This window comes from Oenanthe melanoleuca, chromosome 5 (genome assembly GCF_029582105.1).
Source record: "Oenanthe melanoleuca isolate GR-GAL-2019-014 chromosome 5, OMel1.0, whole genome shotgun sequence".
Classification (NCBI taxonomy): domain Eukaryota; kingdom Metazoa; phylum Chordata; class Aves; order Passeriformes; family Muscicapidae; genus Oenanthe; species Oenanthe melanoleuca.
This window is the reverse complement of record NC_079339.1, coordinates 50,735,716-50,755,422: the sequence shown is the minus strand read 5'-3', so window position 1 is coordinate 50,755,422 and position 19,707 is coordinate 50,735,716. Positions and strand designations below refer to the sequence as shown.

The following is a 19,707-nucleotide window of genomic DNA, read 5'->3' as shown; positions in this document are numbered from 1 at the left end:
AAAATCAGAACAATAAGCTTTGCCACCCCAATCTTGAAACAAATTCTTGAAGCCTTATTTTGCTCAATTACAGTTTTTTGTGATTCAGGAACCAATTCGGCTTCAGAGGATGCCTGCTGCTCCTTCCCCCACCATTCAGTCCATTTCTCTAGCTGTACCAAAGGTAGGGGGACTGTGCTAACCTTATTCTAACAAGCAAAGGAAAAAAAATATTTATAAATTAGCCCTTCATGTTTTCTTGTCCTGTTTGGGTTTGTCATGTGTGTGTTTTTGTTAGGTCTGTGTTCTTAATCATATGTTTCCACATACATATTAGTGGGTTTTGTTTTGTTGGAAGGGATGACAAAACATGGTTGTAGTTTTGGGTTTGACTGTCTTTTGGAGTTGGAAATAAAATTGTTACTGTTGTCTTGCAGCACCTGCTACAAGATGTTCTTACATAAAAGAAGTCCAGGCTTCATAATGTACAGACTGATATACTGGAGGGTGGTGGAGGGAGGAGCTTGGGTTACATAAGTCCAGAAAATTAAGTTATTTTTTATCCCGAATGTATCTTTCAGCCTAAAGCTCACCAGCTCAATATCAAGTCGTTCACAAGCCCCACTCAGTGTAGTCATTGCACCTCTCTTATGGTGGGATTAGTTCGACAAGGTTATGCCTGTGACGGTGAGTTGGTGGAACTTTCTATAAATTATCAGCAAGCCCCTCGAAAAAGCATCCCAATGTATTTTAAGACAACCATTTCTTTGGGGAGGGAATGAAAGAGAGGGGTGGCTGTCACTGGAGGATTTTCCTTTCTGTTGCATCACAGCATATTCCTGAAGTCTCTTTAGAAGAATGATGATGTATGATGCAGTATGGTTTTCTTGCATATTGTTAATTAATTCTAGTACCATTAGTGCAGTTATAGTGCAAGGCAGTGGGGAGGGGAAGACAGAACTGGTTTCTTTTGTTGTGCTAGAGAAAACTGCAGGAATGATCTGGTGAATCTGATTATGGCTATTTTATGTGATTCTGGTCATAAACCCCATATTTTGGGAGGACTATTTGATGGATTATTTGGCCTGTAGCCTGTCTTGCTGTCCATTAGTTTTATTTAAAAGGCTTTCTCCGATGCATGTATCACTTCTGAATTCCATGTTCAATATATGGAGGTATTTTTATTTGAAAATACTGTGTATTGATTAGACACATGAACTCAGTTAAACAGGCCACAAATCTGTGTAGTATACATACTACAGTATAAATAGCTTTATTTCTATGCCCAGCTTAGTTCTTGCTGGTGGCAGCCTCTGCACTGACACCCTCAGTATCACATGTAGATTGCCTCATCTGCCCTTCAGGGCTTTTTTCCTGGCAGATGTTCTGGTGGCAATTCTTCCCCAGGAGGGCCTATCACTCTGCCAGCACTTGCCCTGGGGCTGCCTTTTGTCTCCTGTTGCTGACAGTTCTGAACTCTTGCATCTCTTCTTGCAAGCTAGAAACTGTCTTTTTCTTTAGTGTAGCTATTGGATTCACTCTTCTTTTGTCTTGCGTATTTTGATTAAGCTCTGCATCGTTAGTTTTCCATTTTGCCTAATCTACAGCAGTTCTTGATTGCTACAGAAAAAGCTAAAATCACGTTGATATAAAAATAGAGATGACTCCAATAGAACAAAACTTTGCCAGACATTCCCCTCTCAATTACTTGCATTTCCCAGTTCCTGGAGACTGTGATAAAATACAGCTGCACTTAAGAGAACAGTGGAACTGACTCTATCCTGTGGATTTTCCCTAGTCTGTAACTGGTGTACCTTGATATCCACAGTCCCAAATAATCATGATGCTTCCTCAAAGAGCTGAATTTATTACCTAGTCTTGGGGAGCACCTATAGTACTTTGTGTGTATGACTTTCTGGTAACCCCTGCCCTTCTGGGAGCAGACAGCAGCTCGAAGAACAAGCCAGGCAACCTGCTCTGGGCTGCCCCCTCTGCTGTCATCATGAGGTTTGCCTCATGAGGTTTGACAGGTTGCCCTGTCTCTGGCTGTAGCAGAAGGAGGCTGTTTCCAGGTTTTTTGGAATCCTTTGACGTTTCATAATTACAGAACAAGATGTACCTAGGATATCTGCCAGATTCCCACTTCTGAGAATACAGTTAGGAGGAAACACAGGACAGATCAGAGTGTTGTGCCCCTCTCTTCCTGCCTTCCCAAGCCTACTGGTAGAAGCAGGGTAGCTGGAACAAACAAAGCAAAATCTCTGTGAAAGATCTGGCCCCTAAGCTGTGGGTCAGATGCCTCAATATAACACATTAACTCATTCCACAGTTCTTGTAGTCTGTCTCATGTGAAGTGTCATTTATTACGAGTTTTTTCTGTGTGCTTCTGTGTGAAGTGCTCTGTAGACAAGACCTAGAGACCTCTGTCCCTTGCTGGTGCAGCACAAAGTGGTGCAAATGGTAAGAAAGCATGTAATGCTAGTTTGCTCCTTATTTGAACTTATTTTGGACAATAGATATATATGGCCTTTTTTTTTTTTTTTTTTTTTTAAGTCTTTCTATTTTTTGGGTTAGTTTAGTTTCACTCTGTCTTTGCAGTGTTCTTGCATACATGGATCAAATTAAACACCTATTGGCACTACCCTGTAATTTTTATTCCGCCTTTATTAATACTGTTTCTCTTCTGTGACTGAGTTAGTTGGTGCTTAACACCAGCAAGGTGGCCTAACTCATTTTCCTTGAAATATGGACTCAGTTCCTGCCCTTTATGAATGTAATAAGCTAAAAAGAGGAAATAAAAGCACTTTGGAGAGTCTCTAGCTGTGTTCACTCTTTCAGCATAGTGAGCTATTGCAATATTTGACTGCCATTTTCAGTGTGATTAATTTTCTGAGCATAGACTATGTTAATCACCTGTTATGATTGACTCATACACATATTTCACTGTGAATTTTCTCTTTTGTACTTAGTGTGTTCATTTGCATGCCATGTTTCCTGCAAGGACAGTGCACCTCAGGTCTGCCCTATACCCCCTGAACAAGCCAAAAGGCCTCTTGGAGTAGATGTGCAAAGAGGAATAGGAACAGCCTACAAAGGTTATGTCAAGGTAACAGTCTTTTCTTCTTGGACAAGGGAAGAATACTTAACTTCACTTACAGCTCTACAGCTTGGAACCTCTAAGTATGTTTAAACACATCTCCTAAGCAGTGCTAAAGCCTTAAGGCTTTGTGGGCCATCGTTGTAACTTATTTAACCTTCATTGCTTTAGATGTGGGAGAAACACTCGGTTTTACTACAAGAGCTGAAGGTCAGTAGGTTAGTAGCTTAGTGTTCATAAGCAGCAGGGGGAAAAAAGAATGGTTTAAGAAAGAATTTCTGTAATTTTTGATGTAAGCATAATATAAAAGGTAAACTGTCCTACCGTTTTGGCATTGGTGGAATATCTAAGCCTAATATCTTTATACAAGTGTTAATATATATTTTAAGCTGTAACAAGGAATAGTTGAACTTAAAAGAGGAAAAATGGTTGCTTGATTGCAATATATTTTTCATCCTATTTTGAAGGACAAGTAGACTGTGCTCCAATTCCATTGATCTAAGTATAAGCTTTTCTAAATGTCCTGCTTTCTGTCCTGCTTTCTACGTGTGCTTACATGTAATAAGCAATCAATTATTTACCTGCAGGTCCCAAAGCCTACAGGAGTTAAGAAAGGCTGGCAGAGGGCTTATGCAGTTGTCTGTGACTGTAAACTGTTCTTATATGATGTGCCTGAAGGAAAATCCACCCAGCCTGGAGTTGTGGCAAGTCAAGTCTTGGATCTCAGGTTTGTGTTTTTACGGCAGAGTAGAAATCCTCTCTACTTTTTTCTTAACAGGAGTGTTTATTCCTAATACACAAGAAATTAAAAGATTTTTAGAGCTCTGGCCTAAGAAGATTGGTGTATTCTGTACATAAAATGCAGCTGAGTTTAGGCTGATCAACTGGCCTCAACAAGAAATTACTTAAGTGACTTTACAGTCGCTCACTCTGCAAACACCACTATTTACAGCATTAGCATGCTTCTTTCTAGAATTCCATATGCACCTGTAAAAAGCAAGTGTATATTGGTAGATTGCTTTTCCCATGCACTTTGACCACAACATTGAGTCACAGATCATCCCATAGCCAATAAGTTCAGGAATGCAGAAAAGCACCAACTAATTTACACTGCAAATGGCTCTGACCCTGCCTTTGAACAGGAGTTATTATTTCATGGGGAACCATCTGAACCAGTGAACACTGTTTACCAAATATCTGAGATCAGAGTAACCAAGGAAGTTTTTTTTATTTCAATTTATGGAAATATCAGGAAAGTATAATACCTTTTAATGTTATAGCACCTTTGTACCTGTGGAGAATATAAAATTTGCATTCACAAGCACCTTGATTTATATTTTTTCCAGACAGTAGTACTGTGGGGTTGCATCTGTACTGCTGTGCTGTTCTCACACTCACTGGGAGCTGTCAGTGTCAGCTCTCTGACATGCTGGCAGCAGGAGCAGGAACGTGGAAGTATTGCAAATAGCAGCATTCACATCAGTACATTGCTTGGAGCAATTCAGCCAGATACCATATACCAGCTGTCCCATGCTTTATCTGCTTGTTGTAGCTGCCTCTTTGAGGCTGTCATCTGAGGATTCTTAGATGTTTTTAGTAGATGTTAACCACCACAGCTATGAATTGTAGCACGGGCAAGTTTCAGACATTAGTGTCATCTTGGCACTAAAATTGGCAATTATGGTGATCAACTTGGTCAAATTCAGTTTAAAAAGGCTAGTGTAGACAAGCCCTCTGGGGTGGAGCACTCTGAAATGCAAAAGTTGTTCTGATGTCTGTTTATTTTACTGTAATAGAGAATAAAATCTAGCTGTTTTGAAAACCCTTATTTGAAACCCACAAATTATAATTATGTTGCCAAGAGCTTTTTATGTGATTTTTCTCTTTTTCCAAAGGCCCTTCTCTTGCTACACATTGAGGTATGAATTATTCATTTCTAATGTGTCTGCTGGGCTGGAAGAGCAATATTCTTGCTTCTAATAGTAGAATAGGTGCTGTTGGGACACCAAAACTACACAAAGCCACCCCATTTAACTTCAGGTGGACTGAGATACACGTACCAGATGCTGTAGAGACATAACTGAGGCTTGTGAGTTGTTTGGGTCAAGGATGGTTAGAGCATAACAAAGCAGTTGTGACCCCTGTGCGGTGTTAGGAGATTGCAGCCTATTGAAACAGTGGTGATACCAATTAGATTTTGCTGAATAATCCTAGTGTGTGCTTCTGTGTGATGCTTTTGTTCTCTTTCCTCTCTAGAGATGAAGATTTTTGTGTGAGCTCTGTCCTAGCATCAGATGTAATACACGCGACTCGGAAGGACATCCCTTGTATATTCAGGGTATGGCTACCAACTGACTTACAGAAAATACCAGTTAAATACCAGTGTTTTGTTTTGATAATGGCATATGCTGTCCATATCTAATGTTGATTAAGTTATGTAGAAGTGTAAGAATTTACAAGGGCTGCTGACATATATAGAAGAACAATATGGTGCTCCTCTTATAACTAAACTTCAAAGAACAAAGTTCTCCTTCTTTAGCTGCTTCCTTGTATATTAAGTTTGGAGCTTTTTTTATTTTCCTGATTATAATTCAATAAATGTACTCTCTTTTTCCATTGGTATTACCAGATTCTGTTTTTTCTTTCTTAGCTTTGGATTTTTGCTTTAGGAACCAATGCTGTAACAGAATATTCTGAAACTGATCTAGTTTCCTTAATTTCATATTTAAGTATATTAGAAAAAATATAAGAGAAAATAATCAGCTGAGCTGTAATATCCCCTTTAGTATATGTTCTATATGCTGTATTTAGTTTTTAACAACAGGAACTTAAATCCTTATGCTTTGTGTGAATCATATTAAATCTGGAATTCTAAAATTTAGAAAGGAATACATTAGTAGCTAGTATCTATAGTCCCTTGCATTTGAATACAGAAACTCACTGTTCAGAAATTCATTGATTCTTCAGGCAACAGAAATTCCTGGATAGTTTTCCTGTTTAGAGCACATTCTACTTTGAGATCTATAAGATGATTTAACTGAAAATTAAGTGAAGCCATAGTGATTTTCTTTCAACACAGGGACGTGGTAGAATGCAGTACTTCAGTCTCAAATATTGCTTTCCTGCAGAGCTTTGAATGCAGAATGTGCTCTTCCCCTGGACAAATACTTGGAAAATTAGATAACAAAATCAAAATCTAGGACTGATGATAGCAATGCCTTTGGCTTTAAGTGCATCTGGTTCACAAAGCATGTGTGTCACTCTCAGTAAGTTATGGGAGGGAGGGATCAGGACAAACTATGGTTCAGAGCAGGAAGGAGCCTTTTACTGCCATGTATTGATTATTGCAGCATTCCTTGCCTGTATTTTTGGATTCAGAATTTTTAAGCAAGGCTGAATACTTTTAAATGAAACCACCATGGCTTGTGCAGTGGTTGTTTTTTGAAGCACTGTGGCTGTACTAGCTGTGTGTATGCCCCTTGGGTGTATCATTCCATTGTCATGAGGAAGTGTAGTTTATTTTCACAGTTCTGTGTGAGAAAAAAGGCTTTTATTACTCTAACTAATTTCACTGTCTCTGTCTGTTTAAAGGTGACAGCTTCTCTCTTAGGTTTGCCTTCAAAGTCTTGTTCTCTACTGATCCTGACAGAAAACGAGAATGAAAAGAGAAAGTGGGTTGGAATCCTAGAAGGGTTGCAGTCTATCCTGCAGAAAAACAGGCTGAGGAACCAGGTTGTGCATATTCCACAAGAAGCCTATGACAGTACACTGCCTCTTATTAAAGCAAGTTTAGCTGCTGCTATTGTAGGTATGTTTGTTTTAACTTTTATCAGTGACTGAAGGTTGTTGGAACTTTTAGATGGGCTTTTATAATGAGAGCACTGACACCTTGAAATAAATTCCTCAGCTGAATTCCTTAATAGGAATTTAGTAATGGGTGAAAAATGCTAATACTGCATTGATATTCAGGTTTCTTCATCCACTTGGAGTAAATAATACTGTTGAGTTGTTCAGCAGGTTGTTTTAGTAATATGCTTTTGACAGACTATGTGAACTCAAGCAAGATTGATTTTTCTGGTGAAAAGCTGTTTGTGCAGAAGTTTTTTCAACTGTTCAAAACAAACAGCCTGTTTTAAAGATTAGACCAGGAGTAGCTGAATTAATGGCCTTTTTTTCCCTCTTGGTTTAGATCGAGATAGAATAGCAATTGGTTCAGAAGAAGGACTGTATGTGATAGAGGTGACCCGTGATGGTAAGTTGGGCCATAATGCATTCAGTAATTACATACAAAATAATGACACTTTTAGTGCTGTGCTAATATAGGTTGCATAACAGCCTTTCATGTATAGTAAGTATTAAGCACTCAGTTAACTGATGAGAAGGAAAGTGAATGTGAGGTATAAGTACTAATTTGGTCGTTATCTTTACATTCAATTGACTGGCTGAAATTTAAGGGATGAGTTACTGGGCATATTCTGACACATTCTCACCTTAGCTGTATTCCCACAGCAGGTATCAAAATGCTTCAGCACACAGAGCATGTACAGCACACACAAGTTTTGTAGACTTCCCTTTAAAGCCTCCATGTCTCATCTGTTTCTTACAGAAATTTGACAACCACTCACATTCACTTGCAGACCAATGGTGTCCAAACCAAATGTGTTTTGGGGTACTAGTCTTGTCAGTGATTTTTTCAATCCTTTTTCTGTTTAATTTAGTTTGTGGCTATTGAAAGTGGGATTTTACTCATGCTAAAGCTTGCATTTCAGTGTAAAATAAAGCAGTGAATACAGGTTTTTAAAGACTTACTTGACTTTCAAAATTAAATTATATCAGGGATGTGGTTTTGGGTCAAAAGAAAAATGTTACTGCTTCTTCTTATTTAGAATAAGACATTGCCCAATTCCAGGAGAAACTGCTTTATGGAGACATGGAGACAGCATATATTTGAAATTCTTTTTAGCAGTAATGAATGCCATTCCTTTGAGTAAACTTCCAGTGGTCACCATTCTTTTAAGTAGTTAGATATAAACCTAACTTGAGATGCAAATAATTCCAGGGATTCCAGTACAGCTTCTTGCATAAAAGAAAGTTGTAAATTTAATTTGAAAGGTCATGTCATAAAGGAACAATTATCTGTATCACTGTTTCATATGTAAATGTGAAAATTTATTATCAGTTTTTGTTTTAAGTTAAGAGATGTTTAGGAGGAGTTTTCTATGGCCAGTTCTGTGTTAATAGCATTTTTATAAATCATTATCTGTTTTTCATTTTATGGCAGTTGTAATTTTTAGTGTTAATTAACTGCCAGCTGTTTATAGCAAAGGTCTTTGGTTAGAATATTGCTTAATTCTTGACAAATAAGCTGGAGTTGGAACTAGGAAGAAAACCATTTCTTTGTGGCAAAGCTGGTTATTTCATAGAACATTACTTCAGACATTCCATCTATTTATGTAGGTGGGGGTACACCACAACAGCTTTGTGATTTAAACAGATAAAGTCTTTTTGCCAAGTTTAGAGAATTTGGTAACTTTGGCTACATTACTCAACTGTTACTGAAAAAAGGCAAAGAATTTCCAATTAAGAGTTCTCTTTTTTTTTTTCTCCAATTCACAAATATTTTTAATGCATTGAGCTAGCAGAAAAATTTAAGTTACAATTTAATTTAATTGGTTTATGCTTATTAAGTTTCCTAGTTTAGAATTGCTCTTCTCTTTTTACCCCATGAAATTCTGTATTCTTGAAAATTCTGGTATAGCCAAGATCCCCAAAGAGCACACATTGTACCTGACTCCCTTAGCTGCCTCTAACTCTGCTTTAAAAAAAATGCATCAAACAGCAAAACTGCCCATAGGTAGCCTGACTAGTCCTTGCTCTGAGAAGGGTTTTTCTGGTGCCTGTCTGAGCCTCTCCTCCTGCAGCCTAAGCTCATTCCTTCTTATCCTTTCCCCATCACACACAGCATTTTTTACCTTTCCATATATGTGTTTTACACTCCCTTACTGTACTGCTTTTGTATCTGGCTGAGAAATCTGCCAACAGTACAGCATTTTGTCTCCTATCTTATCAGGATTGAATACTTTATATTTCTTGTCTTTGTATTCTGCTAATTTGGTCTTGCTGATGTTTTCCTGGAGATAGGACCCACTTCTGGAGACGCAGCGTCTTGCACTGTACAGATGGTACAGATACAATTCTATAAAAAAATTTCTCCATTTGTCCTACATTTACACAGCATTTTCCCCCAAAGTGTTGAGATTTTATTTTTTTAATAAATAGAGAGGGTTACAGGAATGCTTTGTGTCGTTGTTTGCTCTGAGAATTAATAAAGGAGAATCAAACATGTGATAAGTGCTCTTCCTCACCTGGTACGTGTCTGTGTTTAGATTAATTTTCAGGCATCACTATGTAGCACTGCAGTGTTTCTGGGCCTGGTAATTTTCCTGTTTAACTTATGACAGCTCTTGTTTCCTTTGCAGTGATAGTCCGAGCTGCTGACTGCAAGAAGGTGTATCAGATAGAACTTGCTCCCAAAGAAAAAATTATCATCCTCATCTGTGGTCGGAACCATCACGTCCACCTTTACCCCTGGGCCTCTCTGGATGGGTCAGAAGGGAACTTTGACATTAAGCTTGCAGAAACTAAAGGCTGCCAATTGATTACAACTGGAACACTGAAGAAGAGTTCTTCTACTTGTTTGTTTGTGGCTGTCAAACGACAGGTTTTTTGCTATGAAATTCACAGAACTAAACCTTTCCACAAAAAATTCAGTGAAATTCAGGCTCCAGGAATTGTACAGTGGATGACAGTGTTCAAGGACAAGCTCTGTGTTGGCTACCAGTCTGGGTTCTCTCTGTTGACCATCCAGGGAGATGGACAATCTATAAACCTGGTAAATCCTAATGACCCCTCGCTTATCTTCCTCTCACAGCAGTCTTTTGATGCCCTTTGTGCTGTGGAGCTCAGTAATGAGGAATACCTGCTTTGCTTCAGCCATATGGGAGTTTACGTCGATTCGCAAGGTCGAAGGTCACGAATGCAGGAACTAATGTGGCCTGCAACTCCTGTTGCCTGTAGTATGTATATGTTTTTCTGTTGCCATATCCCTGTTGCTGCTTTACTTGTCAAAAAATACTCAGCATTTTATTCAATTTTGCTTCGGTTTGTCTTTGAATATCAAGTTTCAGTTTTGATGTGTTAACAGAGACGTGATTCTTCCTGGTGCTAGTTTTGGACTTGGAGATCCTGGATGCTGCAAGAAATGGTCTGTCTTATTACAGGACAGAGAAGAATAAATAGTGGAATGCAAAATAATTTCTACAGAGAGTAGTCCTGGATGCAGGACAGTGCAAGACTACCTGTCTGTGAAATTCTATAAAGATTTTTGTTCACCTAGAGAGTATAAATGTTCAATTGCCTGTAGGGTGTTTTCTGTGTACTGTACTCAAAGTACAATAGAAAGTTGAAGAAGAAACTGCAAGACCAGAGGTTCATAAAGATAATAAGAGATAAATTTTTCTCCCTTTGGTTTTAATTTTAGGGGGCCAGTATACAAAAATAGTATAGGTGGAGGGTAATATTTTAATCACTCTGTTTGTTTCAGGAGCATTGGTTGTCAGCTTGGTAGAGCAGAGGCACATGCAGAACATTTTTCAGTATTCAGCAGTCAAAGGCAGTTGATGATAAATGTGGTATTTCTATTTGAAGCTCAAATAGCAATTAAATTTCTTTAATGATTGAAGTCAAGAAATAGCTTTTTGTTTAAGTAGTACAGCAAGGAGTTCGATGCACGTTGGTTTGATGAGGCCAGGCCCTAACAGGAATGTGTTTAATTGTATTTTATTTGAACTGAAATGATTTGCTTACTTTACTCTGACCTACTTCTGTACAGAAGTCTGAAGCAAAGTCCCAAGGAAACAATGTAGTGGCAAATTTACTTTAAAACACTATTAGCTAAAACTAATGTTTCCTTTTCCTTAATCAGCTTTACAGTTTTTTTGCATTTCAGCAAACTAGACTTACTACTTAATGGTTTTTTCTGTTATTATTAGAAGTGTTCTTACTGTAAACTATTTTACAACATTCTTGTATGTGAAATCCTGAGTGGTGCTGGCCCAGGGCTGTTTTTTGTAGAAAGAGCAACATATTCTGCTGCCAGAGGGAACTGAATTACTTCCCGTTTCATTAAACTTGTCCTCCCTCCTCAGTCCTAGTGTCTGTCACTAGTGATGGTGGGTTTTTTTAACTATCCCATCAGGAGGTTGTAAAATTACAGGATGGTTTGGGTTGGAAGGGATCTTAAAGATCACCTACTTCCAACTCCTCTGCCATGGGCATGGACACCTTCTACTAAACCGGTTTTCTCAAAGCTCCTGACGTTGAATACTAGCATGGATGGAGCAGCTTCTTCCACAGCTGCTGTGAGCAACTTGTTCCTGTGCCTCACCACCCTCACAATAAATTTCTTTCTAATACTTAGTCTAAACCCACTCTCAGTTTAAAGCCATTTCTCCTTGTCCTGTCACTCCATGCCCTTGTAAAAAGTCCCACTCCAGCTCCCTTGTAGGCTCTTTAGGTACAAGGAGGTGCTGTGAGATCTCCCCAGTGTCTTCTCCAGGCTGAGAGCAGCCCTTACTCTCTCAGCCAGTCTTTGTGGGAGAGACCAACAAAGTGGAAGCAATTCTGCTGTGGTAAAACACCACGTTGTAGAGAGGTTTTGGGCTAAAACAGAAAATTTGTGTCTGGGGCATCCCGTGCCCTGGCCCCAGGAGAGGGCAGGGTGAGCATTAGCACAGCTCTGTTGTCTCAGCTGGCCCATCAGGGTTGCCCCTCCAGCAGCCTGGTGCTGGTGTCCTGTGCTGAGCAGTGTGGGTGTCCCAGGGCTGCTGGGCTCCCTGCAGCCTGGTGCAGAGCCTTGCAGCCAGCTGCTCTGGAGGCTGCAGCATGGGCAAGCCCAGTGCAGGCACTGACACTCTCTGGGAAACACTTGAGATATGGTCAAGCTCATCAGCTCTGAGTGGCAAGTGCCAGCCTTGGCTGCAGATGGTGTTTCTGGCTGGTGCTCAGTTCTCCCTCTTGATTTGAACATCCAAGCCAAGACCACATGTAATAAATGCTTGACCGTAAATCACTTTTGTGTTACATTTTTATGATAGCTGTCCAAGGCATTCTTTTAATGAATTTAAAAAAGAGCACCACAACTGTACTTCAGTTCTTCTAAGAAGATTCTGTGATGTGTTTAGTGTCCTACTGGGTTATTTTCATTTTGTTTATTGAAGCATCTTCTCTCTATTAAATCCCTTAAGTTTCTAGTAACTGCTTTTAAAATCAGGAAACAGTCTTTACATGAGCAAAAGCATGTTGGTACAAAGCTCTAGAGATCTCTGCTTTTCGTTTGACCTAAAATAAACTTGTCTGCTGATGCCTTTTATGCTTTTAAAAAAAAAGTTGAAAAGAGAAAATGAGTTACGGCTTTAAGCATTGTGACATTTTTCTGTCAACTTGATGAAAGTAACCCATACATGAATATCTAAAGCTAGAAAATTGTAAGCAAAAGAGGAAGGAAATTGAGAGCAGATCTGCATCCTGAGTTCATGACCCAGCTCACAGATGGTGGCTTTCTCATCTCCTCTGCACACAGCAGATGTATAGTTAGTTTTCTGCTTCTGAAATGAAGTAATCCATAACAAAGCTGGCTGTTCTGTTCCTTCCACCTAGCAAATTTGTATGCATCTGAAAACTTCAGATGCCATTTTGCAATTTCATGAAATGGCAATGTGAAGTTATAAAAAATACTGAAAGGGTCAAATTTAAATATTTCCATGGCACTAGTTGTTGTCATTAGCAAATCCATTCTCACAAAAAAATCTTGTTTTAAACTGGGACTTTGAAAATGTGTTTTAAAATGTATCTTGCACATAGTAGAAAACTTGTAACTGTTGAAATCTGCTCAAATATTTGTCAGTTCTGGACTACTGAAATGACATTAGTGTTTTCTGTTTGTTTTCAATCCATGCAGGTTGCAATTCTTCATATGTAACAGTGTATAGCGAGTATGGTGTTGATGTGTTTGATGTTAACACTATGGAATGGGTCCAGACTATTGGCCTGCGAAGGGTAAGTAATTTTCTTTGAATATTGGACTTAATTGGGTTACTTTCAAATGAGGTGTTTCTCCAGAGTGTATGCTAGACTTCAGGTAATTCTCTGTCTCCTTCCTCAAAACAGATCAGACCATTAAACATGGATGGCACGCTGAATCTCCTTAACTGTGAGCCACCAAGGTTAATATATTTCAAGAACAAGTTTTCAGGTGAGTCCTGAGCAAGGGGAGCAATGGGGAACTCCTTCTAACTGGTTAATTTCCACCATGTTACCTTTGCACTAGATGAAATTTGTGTTGAATGTGTCTGGGTCAGTGTGTACCTCTGTATGTGAAATTGCTTTGTTCTATTACAGCAGGAGCTGGTCTCAGTGTACCAGAAACATCTGACAACAGCAAGAAGCAAATGCTTCGAACCAGGAGCAAAAGAAGATTCGTGTTTAAGGTTCCCGAGGAAGAGCGGTTACAACAAAGGCGGTAAGAATTTATTTGTAAATTTGTAAAAAGTAGCTGAATATACATGATGACATGCAGAGACTGGGAGTGCTAATAGAAAAAATCACTGTTGTTTTTTAGGGAAATGCTTAGAGACCCTGAGCTAAGGTCAAAGATGATTTCTAACCCAACGAATTTCAACCACGTGGCTCACATGGGACCAGGAGATGGAATGCAAGTCCTCATGGACCTCCCACTGGTAAAATACATTTTTAAAGGAGATATATATGTGCATTTGTTCTTGTTCACAAAAGCTGTGAAGATGAGCTGGATGGGCTCAAGTATTGTCTCTGTACTTCTTTAAATCCTTTTGAGAAAGGTGAACATTCCTGCTGTGCTTCTAAATCCTGTGCAAGGAAATACTGTTAGCTGACTTATGAATGAGGCAGAAAGACAGATATCACTGCCAGGAGCTTGTTAGTAGTTTTGTATATAATAAGTCTCTCCTCCTTCCTTTTTCTTGTTTGTCTTCTTAAAATAACAGAATGAATTTCCTTCCCCCTCATCCTCTCAACATTCTGCTCTTGGTATCACCTCCAACAGGCTTTGAGCACGTCTATCACATGAGCCCTATCTCTGCTGAAATCTCTCTCCAGAGTGACCATTCCTCACTGCAAGGCTCCCTCCTGCTTTCTTCCTCTTCCTGTCCCTCCTCTGCTTCCTTAGCAAGGGTAGGAGTAGCTACAAACTGTTAGAACTGGAATATGGTATGCTTATGGTACTTCACCAATTCTAGAGCAATAACAAGGGGAAAAAACTAATGCTGTGGAGGTAACTGAAATGCATGCGACTTGCAGTGCTTTATAGCATTAATTTTATTTTGTATTTAACTAACACAGCATTTTATGAGCTATTTTAGTGTTAAATCCACAAGAGGAAAATGTGAAGGTACACTTTCATATTCTGTGTATACCCTCTGTCCTAGAGCTGTTAGTCAGGCTTTCTCTTGTGTTTCTCAGATAGCCCAGATGTGGGTCAGGCATTTGTCATTTCATCAGGAGGAGGAAGGAAAGCAGAGCTCTTAGTACAGTCCCTACCCTTTCATAGAGGGTTTGCTGGCTGACAGGTTCCAGTGGCTGCTATGGGGCTTAGTTCTTTCTCTGTCTTTCTCAGGGTTTGTGTCTGTTACTGAAAATATGTGGATGTGGTCAAGTAAGTTCAGTTTTTCTACCAACACTGAGTTGTAATAGCTTCAAAAGCACAGTAAAGTTTTCATGAGTAGCAACTTGTCATTGGATAGCTTTTGTTGCTGGCTAACAAGGTGTTTCATTTCAACTGTAGAGTGTCCTACCTCCTGCCCAGGATGAAAAAACCTGTCCGTCTTCAGCTAACCTGTCACGGCAGCAGCAGCAGCAGAGAAACAAAACCTACATCTCATGGCCCTCATCAAGTAAGGCTGGCAGCAAGCTGGTGACTTCTGAGCTGCACTCTGTGATGTCAGCAGGAGCTGTAAAGTGCCTTTTGTACTTTCCTCTCTGCAGGTGGCAGTGATGTGGGAGCAGCCATGCCTTCCCGAAGTATGTCCGACCCTGACCAGGAGTTCGACAAAGAGGTAAAAGAGCTTCTGCAAATGGAGACCAGCGATACCCTGCTGACATGCATTGTTCTCTTTTTCCAATAAATTACATTCCCAAGGAAATACTTCATAGAGACCTTTGTGGAGGTGTTTTCTTTCCACAAGTGTTTTTCCCAGCCTGTAATACATGTTTGCAAGTTAGATACACCAGCACAAAAGCAAAGATCTTCTTACGGTGATATTTTAAGAAGTGTTATGTCTTCGATTAAACGTTATAGGCAACGGAAATTTGACTAATTGATGAAATGTTCTCAAAGCTCCTAAAAATGTTCTCTGGGCTATTAGCATAGAATAGCAAAGTAATATGACTAGTTAAGTAATTTTCTGTGCTGCCTTAAGGAAGACTTTTTGTCATGTAACTTGAGAAGAAATCAAATTTGTAATACATAAAACTGCCTTTAACAAGCAGAATAGGAGTATGTCTTGGTAGTCACCAAACTTAAAATGTTCTGGCTTTACAAAACTGGTGTTCCTGAATCTAAATAGAGAGGATGCATGATTTTTGTATGTGATTTATCATGTGTTTTCTTCCAAGCTTTGCTAAAGCACTGTCTGTGCAAGGAAAGTGTTAGGAATTATTCCTGGGAAGCAAAGTCCCTAATTAGGAATTTTTTTTAGTGCTTTTTGGTACTTAACTGCAGGCCCATATAATGTTCTGAATTTTGAAGCATGTTTTTGTGAAGCCAGACTTTTGCTGGATGCATTAGCACATGCCAGGTCTGGAGTTCTGGTCACACCTGTGGTCTGACTTCCTCTGTCACCTTCAGTTAGCCATTAAAAGCACATGAAAGTGGGGATCTCTGAACATAGGTATTTTTGAGACAGTCTTGGTTTTCAAAGGTGGCTATGATGGACTATGTTAGTTACTCTGCTCACCTTTCCCAAACTCATTATATACCATGCTCTAATGGTAATTGTTGTTTGTAGGCACGAGTAATGGAAGATTCAAAAGGGGTTTTTTACAGTGTTTTCTCTTTTTGATAGCTTCTGAAATTTAAAAAAATAGTAGTTTGAAACTGGAAAGAGGCTGTAATAACACCTTATACTATTTCCCCCATGGCTTTTCACTTTATGAACTGGATCATGTTAGGATAATCTTGTTACAGATTATCTTATTATTGTTCAAGCCATGCAAAATCTTGAACAGCATTCTTGAAGGATGTCACCTTTCAATCTATTTGCTGAGTATATATTTCCCTTTCTTGAAAATAACTTGCTGCAGCAGTAACAGGGTTTTTTTGTGCAGTATTTCATCAGCTGTGAATGTGTGCAGTGCTCAGAATTGTAACACACCAAAATAGTGGGAAACTTGCCAGCCATCCTGTTGAAGTGAGACCAGCCTGTGAAGGCAAATATCCAGCAACTAATCTAACACTGGGGAAATAACTGTGGATAGTCTTTATTACATATTGACGTAGGACGAACCCACTAAGTATATTCTGTTTCCAGATCTCCAGCCAGATTCTTGGCAGCCTTCACTCGTTTGTCAGGAGCTTCACAGGCTTGTTGCTGTTTTGTAAACAGTTCATAAATGCTTGTTTCCTTCCTCTTCACCAAGCTGAAGATGATTTGACCATAGCTTTTATATGTTTACATGGGCAGATAAACCTACTCCTGGGCTGTAAAAATTGCCTAAAAATTACAGGCTGGTAAATTCCGAACAGTGAACGGATAGTTGCATTCTGGCAGGAAAGCTTTGCAATGGCTAAAGGAGAGGAGCCAGAGATGTAGCAATTTCCACATACTTTACCATAATTCCTGTTGCATAAGAAGGCCACCTTTGGGACTGCACTAGAGCCTGTTGATGGTAATGGAAGTACTTGCTTGAATATTTAACTGTGGAATTAATCTAATGCACACTGCTTCGTAGGTATTGCTCACCCTCACTTTTGAGTGCCTTTGAAAGCTTTCAAGTAAACAACATTTTTTAATGTTTCTCATTAACAGCCTGATTCAGACTCCACCAAACACTCTACTCCATCAAACAGCTCAAATCCAAGTGGTCCCCCAAGTCCCAACTCTCCTCATAGGAATCAGCTTACGCTGGATGGACTGGACCAGTCGACGTGTGACGCGTAGCAGCGCCGCTCCGGCTCCCGTCATCCACTGCTCCATGGTGTTCAACAGCAGGGCAAAGCCGTCTCAGATGCTAGTGCCAAGACTGACACAGACTCTCTAGTGTTGTACAAGAATAATTATATATCCAGATTGTAGATACAAACTATGGAAATGAAGAAAATTCTTTACTAATAGCGATTGAGCTTTTTATGCAGAATTGTTCACTGCTCGGTTACGGTTGATTCCTTTCTGCGCAGCTGTTACACAGTTTTATTGCATAGGAGCATTTAAGGCCACCAGTAAATAGTCTTATTCTTATGGTGAAAGAGAAATAGAGAGAGTTACTGATAATGTTGCTACAATATCAGGAATATTATTTTTCTATAGAATGATGTAATGTCTGATTAGCAGGAAATCCTTTTAGACAGAATTTGGACTTCTAAATAGGAAATGTGAGCAGGTCTAGTTACATCCTCAGATGAATACGGTTTTCCCTTTTTCCCGTAACTGTTTTTTTCCTAAATCTTAAGGAGAATGGTAGGAAGCTGTAGGTCATTTCCAACATGAGTAGAATCACCAGGAAGTCAAAGAAAAGCTGGTTATAGTTCTGTGGCCTTCTAATTCATTTAGCCATTACATATACAGATGCATAACTGTCTTTCTATCTTTCTACCAACTTTTTAGTCTTGTACATAGGACTACTGACAGTTATCTCTTTACCCATACCCTGCTTTTAGTCCTCATCAGTCATTAGTCAGGCCTTTTAAAATACTGCTGTGAAAAAAATTTTACTCCTAGTTCCTGCCTTTCTCCTGCTGAGAAGTTGTTTCTCCTGGGTTTTTGGTGTAAGGACACACTACGCTGTTTAGCTAGCAAGCCTTCTTGTGGACGCATTGCCCTCGGAGTCTGCTTGGCCCAAGGGACTGTATCGCACTAAAACATCAGTCTGTTCATTGGTTACCAAAGTGGAACGTGAAGGATGTGTAACTGGGGGTGCTGCTTTTCTCATTAATTGTATCCTCACCTGCATGAAGACCCCATGATTATTAATCAAGTATTGATCATGTAGAAAAATGCACAACACACTCCTGTATATTTTGCGATGGCCCACGTGCGGTGATGTTTTGCGTGTATATTTAATCTCATGCTTCCATGTATTATACATTTAGTACTCAAAAGATTTGTGACCATGTTTCATTAAAAGCTTGTAATTAATTCAGTGGCTGGCATATCCAGTTTGTCATTGTCACACTAGTGTGCCTTCTGTGCCAATTTTATGACAGTTGGATGTCACTTATTTAAAATTCAGTTTAAATGGGCTAATGATATACCAATGGCTAATGTTCTTTTCTGAAACACTGTATAGGACGTGCACTTATCTTTAGTTTAAACTGAGTGTTCTAGTCAACATTTAATCCTGTTACGTTAAGTGTTCGACAGTACTTGCTCTTTTTCTCAGATTCTTGATAAAGGGGCTCAGTTAGAGCTGGACACTACTGCTTTGGGGGTTTTCTGGTTTTTACTTTTTTAATGTAAGTCTAAGTCTTTGTAATTATTGAATTGTGAGAACATTTTTGAACAATTTACATGTCAATAAAGCAGAAGAGGGAGGTTTTAAAGTTTATAGTCGTCTGTCTTGACATCTCAAAACAATCTACCATTGACCCTTGCTTCAGTCTCATGGTAAATTCACTTTGTTCACATGGACATTTGACATAAACTAAAGATATTATGGAGCTCCATACCCAAGCACTACAAGAAAGGTGCATATTGCTGAAGGTGAATGAGTGTTCAGGAGCAATGGAAGTCCCTTTGGTGGAATACAGCGCTGAAATTTTGTACCCTCAATTTGTTTTAGAGTTGTCATTTCATTGATCTGCTGGCCCTATTAATTCCTTTTTAAATTGTTTATATAACTCATTACTTATAGCTGAAGCATAGTAAGGAGGCTGCGGGGTCTACTCATGCATCTTAAGTATCATAAAACAATAAATATATTTCACTTGTTGCTAAAGCAGTACTCCCAAAGAAAGGCTTAGGAGCATATCAAGGATTGGTGTGTGAATGGTGCACCCTCTCATATAGGTTTTTATAAAGCTCTCCTCATTTGGTATTTGAGCACCATAGAGCCCACTGTAGCTAGACAGTGCCAACATCTCCTCTAGGGTGTCTTAGGTAAGCATCCCTCATCCCTTATAGAATGCCAAGTGTTCCTGGGTTGCTTCTTGGTTTGTCTCACCCTTCACAGGGAAGGCTGAAGTGGGTGTTTTGGACCCTGCTGTTCCTGACCAAACCTACCTGGGCAGGCTTGGGAAAGTGCACCCACCCTCTGCCCTGGGGATGGGGTCATAGCTGACAGGAGCTTTAAGGGCTGTGTGCTGGAAGTATTCATGCTAATCA

General features: G+C 39.4%; 1 protein-coding gene across 6 annotated transcripts in view; it reads left to right on the top strand.

Moving 5' to 3' along the window:
• Positions 1-18,930, top strand: part of CDC42BPB (CDC42 binding protein kinase beta) — an 88,703-nt gene extending 69,773 nt beyond the window's left edge. Inside the window, exons 23-37 of one of the 6 annotated variants that reach the window (XM_056492392.1) lie at positions 74-163; positions 561-666; positions 2,949-3,085; positions 3,664-3,803; positions 5,333-5,414; positions 6,668-6,884; positions 7,266-7,328; positions 9,556-10,152; positions 13,095-13,192; positions 13,304-13,388; positions 13,535-13,655; positions 13,755-13,872; positions 14,955-15,063; positions 15,155-15,225; positions 17,197-18,930. In XM_056492392.1, the coding sequence (XP_056348367.1) occupies positions 74-163; positions 561-666; positions 2,949-3,085; positions 3,664-3,803; positions 5,333-5,414; positions 6,668-6,884; positions 7,266-7,328; positions 9,556-10,152; positions 13,095-13,192; positions 13,304-13,388; positions 13,535-13,655; positions 13,755-13,872; positions 14,955-15,063; positions 15,155-15,225; positions 17,197-17,328 (2,166 nt within the window). In that variant the 3' untranslated portion in view covers positions 17,329-18,930. The remainder of the gene's footprint in view (positions 1-73; positions 164-560; positions 667-2,948; positions 3,086-3,663; positions 3,804-5,332; positions 5,415-6,667; positions 6,885-7,265; positions 7,329-9,555; positions 10,153-13,094; positions 13,193-13,303; positions 13,389-13,534; positions 13,656-13,754; positions 13,873-14,954; positions 15,064-15,154; positions 15,226-17,196) is intronic. The other 5 variants (XM_056492396.1, XM_056492395.1, XM_056492394.1 and 2 more) reach the window with 5 other exon arrangements.
• Positions 18,931-19,707: the final 777 nt, after the last annotated feature.